This window comes from Fusarium proliferatum (assembly GCF_900067095.1).
Source record: "Fusarium proliferatum ET1 genome assembly, contig: FPRO_scaffold012, whole genome shotgun sequence".
Taxonomy (NCBI): domain Eukaryota; kingdom Fungi; phylum Ascomycota; class Sordariomycetes; order Hypocreales; family Nectriaceae; genus Fusarium; species Fusarium proliferatum.
The window spans coordinates 1,282,681-1,301,674 of NW_022194801.1; the positions used below are offsets into that span (position 1 = coordinate 1,282,681).

The 18,994-nt window shown below is 49.9% G+C and overlaps 8 protein-coding genes across 8 annotated transcripts; 6 read left to right on the top strand and 2 right to left on the bottom strand.

Moving 5' to 3' along the window:
• Nucleotides 1–200: 200 nt before the first annotated feature.
• Nucleotides 201–944, top strand: FPRO_13557 (uncharacterized protein; the record flags this gene model as incomplete). Its single annotated transcript, XM_031223023.1, has 1 exon — nt 201–944. One exon carries the CDS (start codon nt 201–203, stop codon nt 942–944), a length of 744 nt encoding a protein of 247 aa, XP_031088423.1.
• Nucleotides 945–1,425: 481 nt separating this feature from the next.
• On the bottom strand, nt 1,426–3,223 carry FPRO_13558 (uncharacterized protein; the record flags this gene model as incomplete). Its single annotated transcript, XM_031223024.1, has 4 exons — nt 1,426–2,517; nt 2,574–2,741; nt 2,799–2,959; nt 3,010–3,223. The coding sequence occupies 4 exons, from the start codon at nt 3,221–3,223 to the stop codon at nt 1,426–1,428; spliced, it is 1,635 nt and encodes a 544-aa protein (XP_031088424.1).
• A 298-nt stretch (nt 3,224–3,521) lies between these two features.
• On the top strand, nt 3,522–4,076 carry FPRO_13559 (uncharacterized protein; the record flags this gene model as incomplete). Its single annotated transcript, XM_031223025.1, has 3 exons — nt 3,522–3,551; nt 3,607–3,910; nt 3,967–4,076. The coding sequence occupies 3 exons, from the start codon at nt 3,522–3,524 to the stop codon at nt 4,074–4,076; spliced, it is 444 nt and encodes a 147-aa protein (XP_031088425.1).
• A 2,643-nt stretch (nt 4,077–6,719) lies between these two features.
• On the top strand, nt 6,720–9,311 carry FPRO_13560 (uncharacterized protein; the record flags this gene model as incomplete). The annotated part of the gene is made up of 1 exon (XM_031223027.1): nt 6,720–9,311. One exon carries the CDS (start codon nt 6,720–6,722, stop codon nt 9,309–9,311), a length of 2,592 nt encoding a protein of 863 aa, XP_031088426.1.
• A 248-nt stretch (nt 9,312–9,559) lies between these two features.
• Nucleotides 9,560–11,077, bottom strand: FPRO_13561 (uncharacterized protein; the record flags this gene model as incomplete). Its single annotated transcript, XM_031223028.1, has 3 exons — nt 9,560–10,600; nt 10,649–10,870; nt 10,919–11,077. The coding sequence occupies 3 exons, from the start codon at nt 11,075–11,077 to the stop codon at nt 9,560–9,562; spliced, it is 1,422 nt and encodes a 473-aa protein (XP_031088427.1).
• A 343-nt stretch (nt 11,078–11,420) lies between these two features.
• On the top strand, nt 11,421–12,497 carry FPRO_13562 (uncharacterized protein; the record flags this gene model as incomplete). Its single annotated transcript, XM_031223029.1, has 1 exon — nt 11,421–12,497. One exon carries the CDS (start codon nt 11,421–11,423, stop codon nt 12,495–12,497), a length of 1,077 nt encoding a protein of 358 aa, XP_031088428.1.
• Nucleotides 12,498–14,265: 1,768 nt separating this feature from the next.
• Nucleotides 14,266–15,315, top strand: FPRO_13563 (uncharacterized protein; the record flags this gene model as incomplete). Its single annotated transcript, XM_031223030.1, has 5 exons — nt 14,266–14,440; nt 14,490–14,580; nt 14,631–14,688; nt 14,747–15,014; nt 15,071–15,315. 5 exons carry the CDS (start codon nt 14,266–14,268, stop codon nt 15,313–15,315), a joined length of 837 nt encoding a protein of 278 aa, XP_031088429.1.
• A 758-nt stretch (nt 15,316–16,073) lies between these two features.
• FPRO_13564 (uncharacterized protein) lies at nt 16,074–18,775 on the top strand (the record flags this gene model as incomplete). Its single annotated transcript, XM_031223031.1, has 2 exons — nt 16,074–16,215; nt 16,281–18,775. 2 exons carry the CDS (start codon nt 16,074–16,076, stop codon nt 18,773–18,775), a joined length of 2,637 nt encoding a protein of 878 aa, XP_031088430.1.
• Nucleotides 18,776–18,994: the final 219 nt, after the last annotated feature.

Here is an 18,994-nt window from a genome sequence, read left to right on the forward strand (position 1 = left end):
TAAAAGTAGATTCATCGTGGGGATACCTCCGTAGACAAACACATAAAAGAGCTGGATATCCTCCTCTCAAACTGGCTTTCCTTTCTGCTCTTCAGTCACTCACTCACATCCACTCTTTACTCGCAACTTCTCTACGCTCTTTAACAAAGACAACAGTCCTTCCTTAATTCCTTTTCTTCTTCGAAAACTAAACCGCCAACATGAAGTTCTCTGCTGTCACCCTTCTCACCCTTGCCACTGGCATCCTCGCCGCTCCCGTCGCCGAGGCCAACTACGACGTTTCGTACTCCAGCTACGAGGCTCCCAAGGCCCCCAAGCCTCACTATGAGAAGCCCAAGCCCAAGCCTCATCACGAGAAGCCCAAGCACGAGTATCCTGCTCCCAAGCCTCACCATGAGAAGCCTAAGCCCAAGCCTCACCCCAAGAAGCCTGAGTACCCTGCTCCTCACCACGAGAAGCCCAAGCCCAAGCCTCACCCCAAGCCTCACTATGAGAAGCCCAAGACTCCCAAGTACCAGGCTCCCAAGCCCCACCACGAGAAGCCTAAGCCTAAGCCTCACCCCAAGCCTACTTATGAGGCTCCCAAGCCTGTGAAGCCCAAGTACACCAAGCCCAAGGCCCCCAAGCCTCATAAGCCTGAGTACACTAAGCCCAAGGCTCCCAAGCCTCACCCCAAGCCCGCCTACGAGGCCCCCAAGCCTGCTCCTAAGCCTCACAAGCCCGAATACACCAAGCCCAAGGCTCCCAAGCCCCACAAGCCTGAGTACACTGCTCCTAAGCCTCACCACGAGAAGCCCAAGCCCGCTCCCAAGCCTACCTACAAGGCCCCCAAGCCCGCTCCTAAGCCTCACAAGCCTGAGTACACCAAGCCCAAGACTGAGAAGCCCAAGCCTGCTCCTAAGCCCGAGTACAAGGCTCCCACCTACCAGGCTCCTCACTACTAGATTCGCTCTGAGAGGATGAAGGACAGAAGCTGTTTGTGCTGTGGTTATTGAGTGGGTGACTCGTGCTGATTCACGATCATGGTATACGGCCTATGTGGAAACGCATAGCGAGAGGATGGCGCTGGACTTCTGACTTATGAGAGATTCTGGAGGAATGGCAGACATGTGTTTGGATGGATGGACTTTTGAGATATTCTTCTTGTACTTTATTGGCATATTAGTTATTAATAACTGCATCCGAATGAACTGCGTTGCTTATATCTACCTTAAGACTCTCCGAAACACATGTCTCAAGTGATAATGCTACCTTAATTGACAGTCTTCCAGTATGGTCCGTCTCATAAGGGATTCCCGAGATGACTTGTGTTACTTTTGCTATGACCTTCTAATATACCTTACAACCCTTAGGCTACTGATACGTTTCTACATCACAATATCCTGCCTAATGCCAGAGCTGCGGCATACCATCAGGTTGAGGCCGTCAAAAGCAATACTCCCATAAGCGACGCTCAATTGCCAGATCAAGCTTAAAATCACCAAAGATCTCAAAGACTTCATCGACCACTGCCAGCCACCTCTTGTTGAGCTTGGTAACATAATACGCTTTGGTATACTCCCAATAATCGGGAAACCATCCAGAGTTTTCCCAGTCCACGATACCTGAGATCCGACCGTTGTGCATTAAGATGTTCCTCATGTTGATGTCGGAATGAGTGAACACAATGTCATGGCCCGTGGAATGAAACACATCTGGCAGCGCGGGTGTTCGCAGTATATTATTGAACTCTTCTTCGTCGATGAATGGTCCAAAGAAGTCGCCACGCTCCTTGTCGTAGTCATGACATGCCACAATTCGATAGTCATAACAAGGCCCACCGACGGCATTGCTAATAGCATGCTTCTGCCCTCCCTGCCTTGAGATCGAACGCAGCTGTGCCATGTATTTCTGCATATCGCGCTTGAAAATGTCGAGATCATCATCGCTGAGGACATCGATGTACGAACCCAAGCGCTGTCCTGTTATTGTAGTTGTCAGCAGATAAGATGTGTCAGCGTCAGACACCAGGTCCAACGGACGAGGAACAGGGACCTGGGTCTGGTCTCTCACAAGCTTCAGAGCTCCAAACTCATTCGCTAGTGCTTGGTAATCATCACAATGCGTCGTCTTTAGGTACATGCCAAAAGGAAGTTGTTGGACCTTGAGGCTAGAGGATGGTCCATAGGTTCGAACACCCGAGGACTTCAAAGATTGGTAGATCCCTATGCGAAGACGACCCGGCATTAGACGGCAAATTGATGCAACCGCAAGAGCAAAGTACTCCAAGATATTAGGCCAAGGTGAGGCGAACGGCGTGTTTGTCGCTGCTTGTCGCGGTCGATTGGCAATTTCTCGACCAACTAGACTCCACCGTATGGACTTCGAGAATCTCGACGTAGCTAGGAGCAGAATGATTTCTGGAGTCTCAATTCCAGAGTTTGAATGATCTGTAAAACGACCTCTTCGAACAGTCGGGATCCTGTCAACAATCGAAGGTCGGTTGGGCCCTCCAATTGTGACTTGTGATACACGATACTGCGAAATTGTGAGAAAGGCGCAGACAGGAAGACAAAGTCTCTACGGAAACTTACGTCAGAGCCTCTTGTGGATGTGAAGCGAAAGTAGCCTTGTGCTAGAGCTTCCGCGGCGGATCGACGTACAAGCCAGTGATTCTGGACACCATTAAGGCGACCATCATTGCCTTGGACCCGTTCCTGTATAGCAGAGCCAGTGAAGAGACAAAAAAGCTCTTGCAGATACTTCAGTTTCTGGTTAGCTCAAAGTCGTTTGATAGAAGACAACACCGCCGGGATTACCTCTCTAGAGAACCGAAATACGGGGAAGATGGATGTGACAATTAGAGGATCAATCAAGGATGATTTGAGTCCTGTAATACAACATGTGTGGTTATCTCTCTTTATCACACTAGCTATGACGGCTTCTTTAGACTTGTTTTGCTGTGAGAACTGTTCAACGACTGCTGTAGTAAGCATTGTTTATTCAGAGGATGGGGCCGAAGGTGCCTACCACTTCTAACCAGCTCCTTCCACTCCGATAATAGTGGAACTAAATCGTAGTCTTTTTGTCCGTCGGTGCATCTTTGGAGCATGTATTGGGCAGTTGCTTCGGGGTCAACTGAGTCGGTGAGGAAGCATTCCAAGAGCTGGTCGTCAGGATGTTGGAGGCGGGAGTTGCGGATTGCGGCGAGAGCCTGTTCAAGCCTGCTCTGACTCTCTGACATGATTAAGGACCTCATTTGATAATTAGGGGAGGATGCTGAGATCGTGAAGCTAAGCGGCAGTGTTGGTAGATGTTGCGCACCTAATGGCCATTACATAATACTGCTGCCTAGAGAAGCATAACAGTCTCATGATACCTACCAAAGTCTTTCTACTCACCAACTCCAAGTCATCTCATACCTAATCATATCATTACGAAGTGGCAACAGATCAGAGCTCTTAATTCCGTTGCCCAACGCGGTCTGGAAGGGAGTCATGACACTCAACGGAATTCTAGAGAGCTCTTCGATATATCTCGCAATGAAGAGCCGACCTTCTCCAAGAGAATATGTACGTCAAGTCTCTTCTTTTCGATACTTTTTACTGTTCAAGTTGACGCCAGTAGCACTGGGGACTAATTACCACCGATGACATTGGAGGGCCTGTTCTTCATCACGCGACGAACCTTGCGGGACCATGGAAATACGAGGAGAGACGGGGCCAATCAGCTATCGACCAAACTCTGATAGTACTGGTCAAAGCGAGCCGCGTCTCCTATGTACTGCGCGCCACGCAGATCATCCAGTCTGTTCCTGCAGATGGAAAGCCGTCATGTCGAACAGGAGCGGATTTCACGTGCCGAATCTGGGTCAAGGACGCTCTAGTCAAATTACACGAGAAGGGAGAGATTTTTCTTGCCAATGATATTGGTACGTAGGGGCAGGAGCTCCGAGTACTGCAGCCCTTACGCTGACCTACGGGATAGAAGTGATTGAGACAGAAGCAATAGCATATGCCGAGAGGTATGCTGCCGACAGCGAGCAGGGTAAGGGGACAGCAGTCGTCAATGGTGCCTTTGCACCGAGTCCCCAGTGACCCCCTATTGAACGACCTAGAAAGGATGTCTTCAGATTAGGTGACTGGCGAATGTCTGCTTGTCTTTCTCTAGGAATGATTCCCAAACCCCTATCCAATGCCAATGACACGGCGGTTGGACTGTACTCGGGCGCTAAGAGGCCGAACGGCCCGCTGTAGCCGGGTTTATTAGCAACCATGACATACTCAGATATGGTCGCGTGCTACATAGGGACATTGAAATTTGTTTTCACAAGGGGAGGAAAAGGATTGTCTGAAGTGATAGATGTAGTCAAAGGAAAAGGGGTAGGACATGATGGCCGCAAGAGTGCAGAGTTCGGAGTTTCTTGCCCAAGCAAGAATGGAACTTTTGCAAAAAGTATTAAGGTTAAAAACAAGGGCTTGCTACCTAAGTACGATCTTGTGGGCAGGATCTCGTAACTCTGATCCTACATGAAGCTGGAATACGGGGTTGACAAATTGCTGGACCTATTATCTAGGGCGGAATTGCTTGATACGAAGTGACATTACTGATATCAATGATGTAAAATAAATATATGGTAATGCGGTGTAATAGAGTCTCAGAACCAAGATCTGTGATGAAGTGACTACCTCTTGACAATGATCAAAAACTCATGCGGGGTCCATGACCTGGACTAAACATATGTCCCTTGCCGAAGTTGCTAAGGCCACTTATGCTAGACCTATGTTTAGATCCTGAAGGAGCTGTCATTCATCTCGTATAACACGTCAAGGCAATCCCGACCCCTGGATCCAACAGCCCGCATGTCAAACCATCGAAGCTCGGTAACTGCAAATGTTCCGGGGTCCCGAATCCACAAAACGCGGACCGCGATGCGCTAAGCTCAGTAGCGGAATGATAATTGACCATGGCATCATGAACTGCCAAAATACGAGAGGGCCATTCAGAGGGTATTCCCAGCTGGAGCTCGTGATCTTTTTCTGTTTTGGTGTTAACGTAAGGAATGGCTTGAGCTACCCTGAACCAACAAACTACTCGCAGCAGTTTGCACGTGAGACGTTTCATTACGGTGTAACCGGCCGTTAGAGGCTAATTTCTGCCCGGAGAAACTTTCTCGTGATTCGCTACAGCTCAAACAGCTACGTGTTAGTAGCACAGAGCGTCAATCGCATTTACCAGGCATACAGAATTATCCAATGACATCAATACCGAATCAAGGGATGAAAAACCAGCAAATCACAAAGATTCTGGCGTTTAGCCGCGATGCCCTAACTCATCTTAGTCGGATGATCTACTGCAACCCTTCACTGTCAGACTTCCCCACTGCCCCAGGGGTCTAGAATGTGCGCCCCCTGCAATTTGTGATGCCGCTATTCCGCGACAAGAACAACATTTCCGATGTAGCCGGTCCCTTGGTTTTAGCCACCTTGGCACCTTCCTTCGCGAGAGGGGAAGGGGACCTTTTCTTCTTCTTCCTTAATGATCTACACGAGAAGGAAGTGGCTGACGTTGGATTGGATTGGGAGGATTGCCAGCGCAGAGAGGCTGAGCTGAAGAGGAGCTGTTTTGGTACAGTAGGCAGACGTTTTAATATGACTCAGGCCATCATGACCCCACCAATTTCGCTCGTTTATGCAATGTCCTTTGAAACGAGGGATAATGAGTAAATGCGCTTTGTTCTGTTTCCCATTGTGTTTACATACCGAAGATGAACAAAACATTTGACTTTCTCACTTCGGATAACGGCTTGGACACTCCCTACCTGAACCATGTGAGGGAAACCTTGTTGCCATCTGGCATGCTACTGTACTTTTGGGTTATGACGAAAGAGTCAGTGAAAAGGGTGCAATGACATGGCATGACACTGACAATTCAGCGTTAGGGCTGCAGCTCCTCCTCTCATTCTCAGGTCCAGATTCGGGAATAACCGAGCAAGGGTTTCTCTTCCGCCCAACCAAGTCTCGGCCGCTATGCAGCAGAAAGAAATTGGTCTCGTGATGCATGACCGTGGGTACAGCAAGATTAAACGAGCTCCTGCGGTGCATCATACCATAGCATGTTTAGCCTCCATGTACCCCCTCCACCAATAGCACTAGAGTTCTAGCCCGTTACCCAACACTGCCCCCTTTTTTCCCAGTGGGCTTAGTTGAAACTCGGCTCCTCGGCTCGCCCTAAAAACAGGTGAATCCCGCGTCTCCGCCAATCACATTCCCCCAAAGCATAAGCAGACGGTGCCGAAAATCCGCAACACGAGATTGCTTGGGCCAGAGGAGCTAGGCTAGAGCCAGAGGCCCAAAGCAAAGAGGAAACAGCGCACGCGAGCTGTTCTTTTTTATTTTGCATAACGTAAAGGGGGGCGGGCTTCGGTCAGAGCTTTTTGGGTAGACGCCGCAGCTAATTAAAAAAAAAAAAAGACAGCCATAGACGATGATGGGAATTCTGTTATAATAGTCCCGGGCTCCCGGTTGTTTCTCCACATTTTGGATCTCTTGTCTCGAGTTTTCTTGTCTGTTTTCTCTTCTAGAACGAAACGGCGATCATGGTGCTTGGCTTTCAGCTCTGAGGTGACATTATTTTCTTATAAGCATTCTACGTGAACAGTGCTACATACTCTCATTCATTTATCTTATCATTTATCATATCTCTTTTTTAAAGCCTATACGGCTTTTTGTCTATCCAACATGGTCTGCATACCCTCTTGGCTCACGAGGTTGGGCGCTCGTCTTGCCAATCGCCCATTCATCTTTACTTTTGCTGTCTCAGCCCTCTTCGCATCCAAGCTCGCCCATATTCACAGCCACCGAAACGCCGTCGCTACCGGTCGATTATTCACCTTCTTCAGTACATTCTTCGTGCAAGATATTCTCGTCCTTCTTTTAATCCGACTCCTCCTCGACCAATGGTCTCCCAGGACCCAAATACTACACTACGCCACTACAGCAGTCGCTGGTTTATTAATATTATACAACGTCGCGCTATCGTTAATATCCATTACTTTTTACCTCGTCTCCGGCGCCGAGATTCACTGGCGAAACCTCAACCTCGTGTCCGACCCTACATCCAGAGCCATCTTCCTTTCTGGTCTCGTGACCTTTATCTTGGTCGCTTCTTGCTTGATCGTCTTTGCTTGGCTGCTTCAGAATGTGTGCTATAGAGTGTTTGGGTGGGGTGCGGACATGATCCATTTCCCTTGGGCCATGGCGCGGACTGCGACAAACCGATTTTTGAGGAAGCGAAACATCTATAGCCCTCTTCCCGATCCAGAACCTGCCATTGCCGAGGAGACCAAGTACGATGATGTTGACGATGAGGCCTGGTTGGAGGATTTTGTCGAGCATGGCAAGTCGCAGACACTATACTCTCGAATCTCGCAACGAGTCAGCACTTTCGGCGTTCGAGTGCAGCCTTCAACTGTGAGGCGCATTCACTACGGCATGCCATACTTCTTCTGGTCTTTGTTCACCGTTGTCATGCTGGTCTTGTTGCTTGAGCGTCCCGATGATCGATCCCTTCTCTTCCTCTCATGGACCACTGGTCTCCTTCCCTTCGTCGATGTTTCATCAACCGCACCACTCCTCGATCAGCTCCCCTCCAAGTTTGAACAAGTCGGTATTCAGCACCAGTGGGATGAGAAGTCAGCCCTTGGCGAGCCTCCCAAGATGGATTGGTTGCCCAAGGGTAAGCCCCTCGCTGGCTTTGAGGACTGGTATACGCCCAACGAACTTCACTACAACGCCGCCAAGGATCCTATGAAGATCTCCAACCTCGATCAGCCTGTGCTGGAGGAGCTGAAGGATAAGCTCAAGGATGTCTCTGTCAAGCATGTCATGCTCTTCCTGCTCGAAAGTACCAGGAACGATGTGTTCCCCTTCAAGAAAGGCGGTCACATGTGGGAGAAGTTCAAGGATTCTTACCCTGATAAGGTGATTCCCGAGGATGTTGAGGAACGCCTCAAGAACTTGATGCCAAATGCCCGATATGTCACTGGCGATTACGATGATGGCTTCAAGCATGACAAGACACCCAAGCGTGGCGGTGCTCATTTCAGCAACGCTTACACCTCCGGTACTTACACTCTCAAGAGTCTCGTCGGCACTATCTGTGGTCTCAATCCCCTCATCGCCGACTTCAACCTCGATTACAAGCGTCACATCTACCAGCCCTGTCTCCCTCACATCTTCGACGCCATGAACAAGGCTGAAGACGAGAAAGCTGCCAAGTGGAAGTCATACTTCTTCCAGACTGCCATGATCCACTACGACAACCATCACAAGCTCATGGCTGCCTGCGGTTATCCTGAGGAGAACACCCAGGACCGAGACTCACTTCGCAGTGAGAATGCTAAGCACCGTGTTGATCTGGAGGACATCAACTACTTTGGTTTCCAGGAGGATCCTCTCGAGGACTACATGCGAGATGCGTTCAACGATGCCAAGGAGAACAATGGCCGTGTCTTCCTCACGCATATCACTAGCACGAGTCATCACGCTTACGGTATTCCTAAGAATGAGACGTACACTGCAATCGGCTCTGGCAAGGATATCGATGAGATGTCGCATTACGCCAACGCTGAGAGCTATGATGATAAGTGGATTGGCAAGGTTCTCAAGATGTTGGATGACCAAGGTGTTGCAAATGAGACTCTCATCGTGTTCCTTGGTGATCACGGTGTCTCGCTAGTTGAGAATGGCAAGGCCTCTCCTTACTACAACCCCAGCGTTGGATCTGATCATGTCCCGCTTGTTTTCTCCCACCCGTCTCTTCCCGCCTTCAACGTCGAACACGCCGTTCACTCCACCCAGGTCCTTCCTACGATCCTCGATCTCATGCTCGAGAGTGGCTCATTCGAAGGCGTCAGCCGCAAGGCCGCTGAGTCGCTCGTGGGTAACTATGAAGGCCAATCCCTCCTTCGCCCGATGCAAATGGTCAACAACCAAACCGGCCAAGCCCAATGGCACTTCACCGTCGTCAACCCCGGCCGAGCCATGCTCAACGTGCGCGACGTCCGCTATCCCGACCGTCACCTCAGCGTTCCTCTCATCGACAACACGGAATGGCGCCTCAGCGATCTCGCTGTCGACCCGTTAGAAAAGGAGCCTGTCCAGGCCTTTGACTATCTTTCTTTCTTGGACTCTGTGGAGAAGAAATGGGGCGTTGAGTGGGCGCAGTGGGTGGAGGAGGGTGCCTTCATGACGAGGTGGCATGTGCAGGAGAATGGAAAGCGTTGGCGTTATGAGAGGAATCCTAATGTTCAAGAGACAAGGGATCAATAAAAAAAGACGGGGGAGTTAAGCGGTATAAATAATGAAGATGTATGAATAGTTTGCATTTTAGACTTTTGCATTGCGATATCCATTTACAGCATTCTCAATTCGTTGATGCCTCCTATCGTGAAGTCTGAGTCTCGTTTCATTAAAGGTCCGTGAGATATCACCATCTCACTCAGCAAATTGAACTCGATGCAAGGAGATGACTTGTACAAGTTCTGTACATTCTTGTGGGCCATGAAATCTAGTCAACGTCAAATGAAAAACACAACATCAAGGCCTCGGGACTTAAGTTTATCCAAGATCAGATGCTCCATGACACAACTTCTCGTATATCCCCACCAATTTCTCTTCGTCGACAGAAGAATTTGCGCCGCACGGTAAAAGTGACACAGTAACACGAGAATTCTTGAGTCTCCGTCGCTGATCCAACGGGCAATTGGCCCTGAACAAAATACCGGAACTCCAAAGAACAGCTCCTCAATGTCAGCGCTGATAGAAGTCATATCACAGCGCGTGGGGCCTGTGGCAAGTGATGCACAGCACAGAAGTGGCGATATTCGGTACACGAGGGTTTCGAAGACTGAGCGGTCGGTTTGGGACGACAGAACCATCGACGCGGCGGGGTCAGTAGGAGTAGGGGAGGTAAACTTGTCAGTGACATCGGTGATGACCTCTTTGAGATGAGTGAGTGACTGATTATTTGTATCCTCCTCACACGATTCCTCCGATGGAGGAGACTTGGGGGAAGGATGCGGTATCTGGTTCTGCATCCCGAGAAAAAGTCGCCAAGCGCACGACGTCGGCTCGTCACTCGGCACAGGGGAACTCTCCTGCTGATACCAAGGATCATCCCAAATCTCCATGAACAAACCAACAAAGCGCTCTGGATCATGACCCCAAGACACAAGAGCCTGTTCGATATGAAATCTCGGCGAATGCCGTGCAACGTCGGCAAAGATGCTTCCCTGGTCAATAAAGATGGGCATTGACCGAAACCAGAGCTCAATTATCCCAGGGGTCAGGAAGAACAATTGATCCTTCGATAGGTCCAATTTAGTCTGGCCGTGGAGGAAGTCAAGATCAAACCAGGATATGTAGTTGACCAGAAGGGCTGTTCCCATGAGTGCTTCGCAGTTTTGCCTGTTAAGAGGGCGGGATAAGTTCTTGCGGAATAATTGCACGGTTTTAGCCATTAGGTGCTCGGAAGCGTCTTTGTATCTGGGCTCGTGGGGGCACAGTGAAGAGAGTTGCATTGCTGAAGTGCAGAGGATGGCCGACATGACGAAATCTTCCTACTCTATGTCAGTAAGCGTATAACAATCGAGGGTTTGCATCGGTACCTGGAAGGCTTGCTCCATGACTAAGGGCCAGATCTGCGGAAATGCAAGGGTCGCTCGGGTTTCCTTATCCCAGTGATGAAACAGCTCGAGATGCATGAGATTGATCCACGGAACCGGGTCAATCGCCTTAGCCACGACGGGAATAGCAACAGAGATATGATGCGGCTGAAAACACTGCTCATTGCGCTGTAAACAATTCGAGCATGGAACTCTCTCATCGCACTACAAATCATCAATACTAGCCTCACATATCATCAAGGGTAGTCATACCTTGACCTTCCGCCGCTTACAAGCATCACAACCCTTCCGACTCTTCCGATGGGGTCGTTTCTTCCGTGGCTGATCCAGCGCTCCCAGCGTCTGCAGGGAAGGGCTGTTGCCGCTCGTTCCTGGAACGAGGATGGTATTGGAAAAGCGCGGGGATGCCATGGCTTTGTGTGTGTGTTTTGGGAGAACGAGGAGAAAGTGGGAGAGTGGTTTTGAAGCTTCTCATTAGGTCGAGGGAAGAAGAGTGGAGTCTCGTTTTCCATATGCGGAATGCGAAGAGGACTAGACTTGTTTGGGGATGCGAGATGGAGCGATCGGGGAATTGGCGTGTTAGTGCATTTGCGCAGAGTAAGACTCGGGGTGATATATCAAGGTATTACTATCTTCCTGAAACTATGTTTACAACTCTCTCCTTATTAAAGAACCTTTTCTCTCTCAATCCTCAAGACGGTCTCGTTAATCTCAAGTCCCCGCCACCCACCATAACCCAGCACCATCTCCCGCCATGTCTTCAGTCCCCTCGGGAGGTTTGATCCTCATCACAGGCGCCAATGGATACATAGCAAGCGTGACTGTCCAAGTATTTCTTCAGCGCGGTTATCGTGTCCGTGGTACCGTCCGTTCAATTACCGCCAATGCCTGGATGAAACCATTCTTTGGCCCCAATTTCGAGCTTGTCGAAGTTCCCGACATTTCGACACCTGGTGCTTTCGACGAGGCACTCGAGGGTGTAGATGGCGTGGCCCATATGGCTATGAACATGGATATGAACCCTCAGAACCAAGGAGTTATCGACGACACCATCAATTCGAACCTGTACCTTCTTGAAGCGGCGGCAAGAGTCCCAAGCGTCAAGAGCGTTGTCATTACCTCGTCACTGGCAGCATGTGCTCTTCCAACAACCGGCGAACCGTACAAGATCGATACGGAGACCTGGAACACCGATGCGATTGACAAGACAGCTGAGCCATGGGATGGACAAGGGAACCCACGATGGCATGGGATCGTGCTATATGGAGCTGCCAAAGCACGAAGCGAACAAGCTGCATTTGCTTGGGTGCATGAGCATAAGCCATCCTTCTCCTTCAACACAATTGTTCCCAATGTTAACTTTGGTATCGCCATATCGCCCGAGAACATGAGCTACCGCAGCTCAGCCGCCGTCATCGACGCCGTTGTGAAAGGCTACCCCGATGCGCCGTCTATCCTACCATCGCAATGGTACGTCGACGTCGAGGATACAGCACTGCTACACCTAGCCGCACTGACGCTCGAAGATGTAAATAACGAGCGACTTCTTGCGTTCGGTGGGCGATATTGCTGGACTGTGATTCTCGAGATACTCCATCGACGGTTTCCGGGGAAGATTTTGCTGAAGAATGTGAAAGAGTCAGCTGTGGATGCAGGAGAGGTAGACAATAAGAGGAGTGCTGAGGTTTTGAGGAAGATGGGGAAACTGGAGGGGTTTACAGGTTTGGAGCAAACTCTGGTCAAGGCAGTCAAGATCATTCTTGAGAATAAGGGGAAGAATGTGCCCAAGACGCCCATTGATTTGTACTACGACTCGTTGGCAAAGGCCTAAGTTGGATAGATAGAAGCAATAAGAACAACTCCGTTCGTTACACATCAAGTCTTCGTGGCTATCGTGGGAAGGGTTGTCTCCATCACAATGATTTGCCACTTTTAAGACTCTCTAACCAATAATACTGCTTAGTCCGTCGGAATGCGTCACTCCGTTACGATATCAACTCGAGTTCTAAGGCGTCAAGAAGGCATACGAAGAGGGAAGGATGTGCTACACTGTGAAATCCATTTCATGGCGGCCTAGGGTAAGTGCTGCGAGATGGCGAGTGCCTGCGAACTCACCCAGCTCACGTCGGAAGAAGGGCAGGTGATTAATCAATGGAGAGGTCCCAATGAGAAGACATATGCCGTTAGTCACGGCAATGATTTGAAGATTGAATCATCAGCAAAGCCAATTGCTCACTGCATTATCCTTACTTCCGACACATACTCCCACGAAGTCTCTCAACGACACTCATGTTTCCGACTCACGAGAGCAAGGTTTTCATAGTTGTTCACTGCGGATCAGCCACGCATGATACCATCGATCGGTAGATTAATTTGATATCCCGGACACCGACGCGCAACATCCATCAGCCCGAACCGCCATCTCGTCATCCAAACACCCACAATCGAGATACTCAACATGATACCGTCGGTCTTTCATGTCCAGGAGCTTCGACACTCACCCACAGCCGTGAATAAGGATTGTTGACAGCGAGTGGGGAAGTCCGTATCCGTATTTCCCCAGACTTGTCCTGTCCTGTCCTGTCTTGTCATCCAAATCCTACCCCGCACGTTTTCTCAGTCGGCAGCTGTAGTGCGGAGCCGACTCATAAACCCTGCCGACCATGCTGATCGCCACGAGCCTTGCCACATTGAGCTAGTTCATTGATTCACGGAGTCGGCTCCGACTTTACTTTGAATGTCTTGCTCCATGGGATATTCTATGAGCTAGAAATCTTAATGTGCAGATCAATACCAAGAATCAGAGGCGGGATATTGACACAGAGACGCTTCGAAGATGTCCATAATATAGACTGGCCTGGCTGTAAGCTGTACAGTAGGAAAACAGACGAGGAGGAGGGCAATTTCGTATCACAGGATCCCTGCTCTTATCACGTAGCATTCACACGGCATATGCACTGCACTGACCCAACTACCTGCTAAACTTCCATACCGCCATGTGGTTTCCCAGCGTTAACTCAAGCCCAAGCTCTGCGTATACCACAAACTTTCCCCGTGGGGTTGCATCTCCCCCCACGGGGATCAAATCCGGCGCGTCTAGAATTAGATCTCAACCCAATACCACCACTCAGGCGCCATTGCAGCAGGGACCAGCACCGCAGCCGATCATGCACTCGCCACGGTAGGCATAGCGCACCCTCTCATACCCCGGTGCCGAAACTGTTGAGCTTCACAGAAGTCCCCCTCTCCCTTGACGTGTCTAGACTTGATTCAGAACGTGGCTTTTCCGTGCCTTCCGTAGAGAAGAGCCTCCTGTCCACAGCTTGAATCGGGAACCGACTGCCGATAGGTACATGTCGTTCAGTAAGGTACATGTCTCATCGCCGGAAGCGTGAATCCCAGCGGGTACACGTCTTCGTCTCAGGTACACGGTTTCCGGGGCAAGGGAGCTTCGCCCTAATCTCCAATCCCAGCTTCCCCAGATTACCATCGTGGAGACAATCCTCTGGAGTACATATTCTGGGTCGTGCCATCTTCTCTCTTCCTCTCTCACTCCACTGTTTTACCCACACATTGCTCCAGTATTACCACCGATCAACATGTCTACTTCACCTATCAAGACGTTCACCGAGCAGGGCGCTGATCATCTGGAGAGGGCCCATACCACGGGGAGTATCTCCATGTCTCCAGAGCTGTTTGAGCAGCTGTACTTGGCGCCTCATAGCCGAGTGAAGGGTGATTTGCGGCAGAAGCTGGGTAATCCGACGCCATTGGGTAAGATACGATTAACTCTGTCGCTTGATATTACTGACTCTTCGACTAGCTTTGGGTGGCTTCTTGCTCTGCACGACTCCTGCTTCCATGGCATTGCTTGGATGGCGAGGTTCAGGAGGTTTTGGAGCTGGTGCAAACGTGTAAGTGTCACTGACCGTCTTCCAGAATCGTTGATCTAATCAATCTCTAGCGGCGCTTACTTCTGGTTCGGCGGTCTTCTCATGCTTCTCGGTAGCATCGGCGAATGGGTACAGTCACCTCACCCCTCGAGCGACTTCAACAGGCCAGCATTCTAACAAGCACAAGATTCTAGGAAACACCTTCCCCTCGGTCCTGTTCGGTCTCTTCGGCGGCTTCTGGTTCACCTTTGGTTCAACCATTGTCCCAGACTATAATGCCTACGGTCTATACTCCAAAACTGATGTTGTTGCGGACGGTCTGAAGGAAGGAGAGTTCTACTCGACCTTCTCGTTCTTCCTCATCTCGATGGGCATCCTCTGCGCCGTCTTCGCCGTCGCCAGTATCCGCACGAATGTGGTGTTGTTTACTATCCTCGTTATCCTGGTTCCTTGCTGTACGCTCCCCGATACTCCTGCTACGCGTTTTGTCGCTGACCGTTTCTCACTACAGTCGGCTGCCTCTCTGCCTCCTTCTTCGCTGTTGCAAATGGCGAGTCTGCTAAAGCGCTCACATACCAACACGCTGGCGCTGCGATCCTTTTCGTTGTATCCCTGTTGGGCTGGTACATCTTCCTGAGCCATATCCTCCTGTCGGTCGATTTCCCGTATATTCTCCCTCTGGGCGATCTCTCTTCCAGAATCCCTGGTGCCACCAAGGTCAAAAAGGATACACACTCTGAGGAGGAGAAGGTCTAGGGATTTGTTGGTATACAGATAGCATAGTGGTTTTACGATGGCTCTTTGACTGGGTCTAAACCTGGAGGATGCTGAATCCTGGGCGACGATGGAAAGGACAAAATTGGAGGAGGCATTAGCAATAGTTTAACACATACAAAATTGACACAACTGCTGGAATATACCGGGTTGTAAGTAATGGTCAAGGATAAAGGTTGCTTATCATTTATTTGATACCGTAACTGCTCAACAAAGTTCACCTTATGTTACATGACAGTCGCACCATTCGAGCCAGTGTAGTATTGCAAGTAAAACCCTCAGGGTCAGGATTGAGTTTAATGCTATGGTTCTCTTCTCAAAGAATAAAAGACAGTTGCACTGTATCGTCACATTCATTCTCAAATGCCGTCCACGGACAAACGGTCTCAGTTCCGACAGTTTGTTTGCGTGATCCACCCCCATCCCATTCCCCGCAAGGACTGGGGTACGCCCAGTCCACTAAACCAACCAACTAACCAATAACACTCACAACAATTGCAAAGGCTTCCACTAACGATGTCGTTGACTCGTAAACGGGCTAGCGCCGTGCGGGGAAAGAGGGCAGGTCGGTGGAACGGCCCTGAATATCTATGGACCAGTTTCTCTCATCTTGTTTCTTTCCTCTATTTTTTCTCCACTGACACTCGACTCGCACTATCTCTACCCAAGCTGTTGGTATTCTAGCCTTGTAAGACCCTCTTTTATTATCCTGGTAGGAAACGTCTGTTCTCAGGTGCAGCATGTCGGAGCCGAAAGTTAGGAGGCAAAACCACTCCTGCGACCACTGCAGGAAGAGCAAGAAAGCGTGCGATGGGTATATTCGCAATGAGAAGCCGGCAGTTTCACCTGATGCAACGTCGCCCACTTCTGGGTCGCAAATCTGTAAGTTCTAGCCATGCATACTACCCCCCTCCAGGCGTCAGGGATTGACCATGCCGCTTTGTTAGATGGAGGATCGGAACCAGGACTCAAGTCCTGCTCGTACTGTATCAGAACCAAGAAGGTTTGCAGTCTCAACCCACAGTGGGGAAAGACTCGATCAAGGTCTCGAGTTAGTGAGACAGGGTCGAGCATCACCAGCACCTCCAACGACAGCTCTCAGAGCAAGAGGAAGCGCAACGAGTCTCCTGCCACTACTACTGCCCCTTCACTTAACGCAAAATACTGCGACATCACTGCAGCGAATATGCTGCAGATGCTTCAGGACTCTACACCTGGGCAAGGTCTATCCTGGAACAACCCTTTCAGCACAGATATCCCTTCCTTTCTCTCCCTGGACCCAAACCTCGATGGCCAAAGCCTCGCGATGAGCTTCTCTAGTCCAGAGAGTGCTTCGCAGACTGTTGCAAAAGACACTATTGATGAAGGGCTGCCCGAACTCACAAAGCAGACATCCCATGCTGCAACTGACGCCTTGGACAACGCGACATCCTATTCAGGCTCACAGGACTTTGACATAAATAATCTCTGGGACTTGGACTTCTCAGATATCAACTCTGCACCACTAGACACGCTTTCATCAATAGAATCCCCGGCCTATGGACACAAAGCTGTTCAGGTGAAACGCAGAGCTCGGTTGCCCTCCAATGACTGGTCAGGATATCCTAACTTCTCACCGTCACCGTTCACTAGCGACTCTCTCATCATGCAAACCTCCAATCGATATATGATCACCGAGAGTCTTCTTCAGATATATCATGACGTCCTGGAGAATAACCTTGCATGCTGGCTAGCGGAGGAGAATTGCCCATATAAGCTACAAGTTGTCGCTCGCACTAGTCCAGCGCCAGAACCCAAGCTAGGTGCAACTCCAGGACCATCCCGACAAAATCCAAATCTTCCACCAGAATGGGGCGCCGCTTGGTCGAACAGGATGTATCGTCGCGTCGTGGAACTCGATCGGGCCGCACAGTCAGCGAGGTTGATCAACCTTACACGCTCTGAAAGCCAAGCAGCTTCTCGAGTACTGGACCTAGTCATAATGGCCTTCACAACACAATGGGCCCAGGGCAATCGTCGACAAGAAAAGTTCTCCATGGGGGCGAACGACTTTGCATCTGAAGCAGATGATCTAGCCGACGCTTTGAATCAAGAGTTTGAAGAGAGCTTACAGCAATCGGTATGGGAGCAAGCAAAGAGGGCACTTCAAGACGTGGTTGATGTCGAGTCATATCGCGTCATCTACGCTGAACTGATATTTGGTCTCACACAAAAGCCCTGGGCTAGCGATGAGTATCAACAGAAATCCTTTGGATCTAAGAAAGGAAAAAGTGGCAAGGGTATCAAAGAGAACGCGATGCCAGAGATTATCGAGATTATGTCTCAGGAAGGACCTCATATCTATTTGGAGCGGGCAACGAGGAAGATTCACGCTCTCAAGTTCAGGTTTGAAGCCAGTGAATCTGGTTTCATGGAGACGAGCAAAAAGCACGCTCCTCGGAGGTTAACTGAGGAGAACAGGCGGACCATCGGGCTACTTTACTGGCTCGCTGTCATGTTTGATACAGTATCTTCATCGATGAATGAACGGCCAGTTGCACTAGCTGATGAAGACTGTCAACATGAAGATGCAGATCAAATACTGGCAGACAGTATGCGGGCAGCTCAGAAGAGTCGACGAGGAAGTCAGCGATGGGAAATGGAACTGTTTATCCAAGATGATGCAACGAAACCAACAGTCGGAACACGGTGGCCATGCTCATATGATGATGCGATGCAAATGGTTGCCAAGTCAGCACCTGTTAAGATCCTTATCTATCGACACTTATCGTATCTTCAAAACGCGCTGCGAAAACGAGAATGTCCCCAAGCAATCGAGGAGATTATTCAGCAAACGACCCTCCTATACCGGTACTGGAACATGACGCACGGGGCCTTCTTCCGAGATCTCATAAGACACTACGATACTGTCCCGCCACGAATTAGAAGTTGGTTCTTCTGCATCGCAGTACCATGGCATCTAGGCGCATTAATGCTCGCAGACGTCCTCGAGTTCATCGACAAGAACAACTATGGCCTCGACCAAGCCCGTCAAAAACGACTAAGCGGCAACGTCGCAGCACGAATCCGCAAAGCCAGCGCCATCGAACTCGCCGACCTCGCTCAAGTAACAACACCGCGACTGTTTCAAGAAGCTGGTATAAACGCAGCGCAACTTCCAGATTACCATTTCGCTGTTAGTGAGGGACCGTTATTGACGGAGCCTTGGACTGTCATCCTTATCAGAGGGTTTACGAAAGCGTGTTTGTTTCATTTGGACATGGCGGATGATTTTCAGCAGCACGAGGGGGATCTTTTGGGTCATGATAGTGAAGATTTTCAGGATAGTTTGAGGAGGGCGGAGTATTGTATTAGAGCGCTTTGGTGTCTGGGGAAGAAATCGGAGATGTCGAGGAATATTACCAAGGTTTTGGTTGGGGCGTTACAGGAGCTGCAGCTATAATCGTCTGAGCATTTAGGTTTCCCGGGATGTTGTTAGGCACAGCGAGAATTGAAGCTTTTGACAATCAAGTTTGGATACTGGGATTCAGAGCCTCGTTTTTCCCGACCCAGCGATTGTGACTGCTAGGAATATTGGGGCGAGCGGCATGAGGATTGAAGTGATAGGTTTCACTGGCTGATGCGTTGTACCAATCGCGAGCGAGGCCAAGACGCATTTACA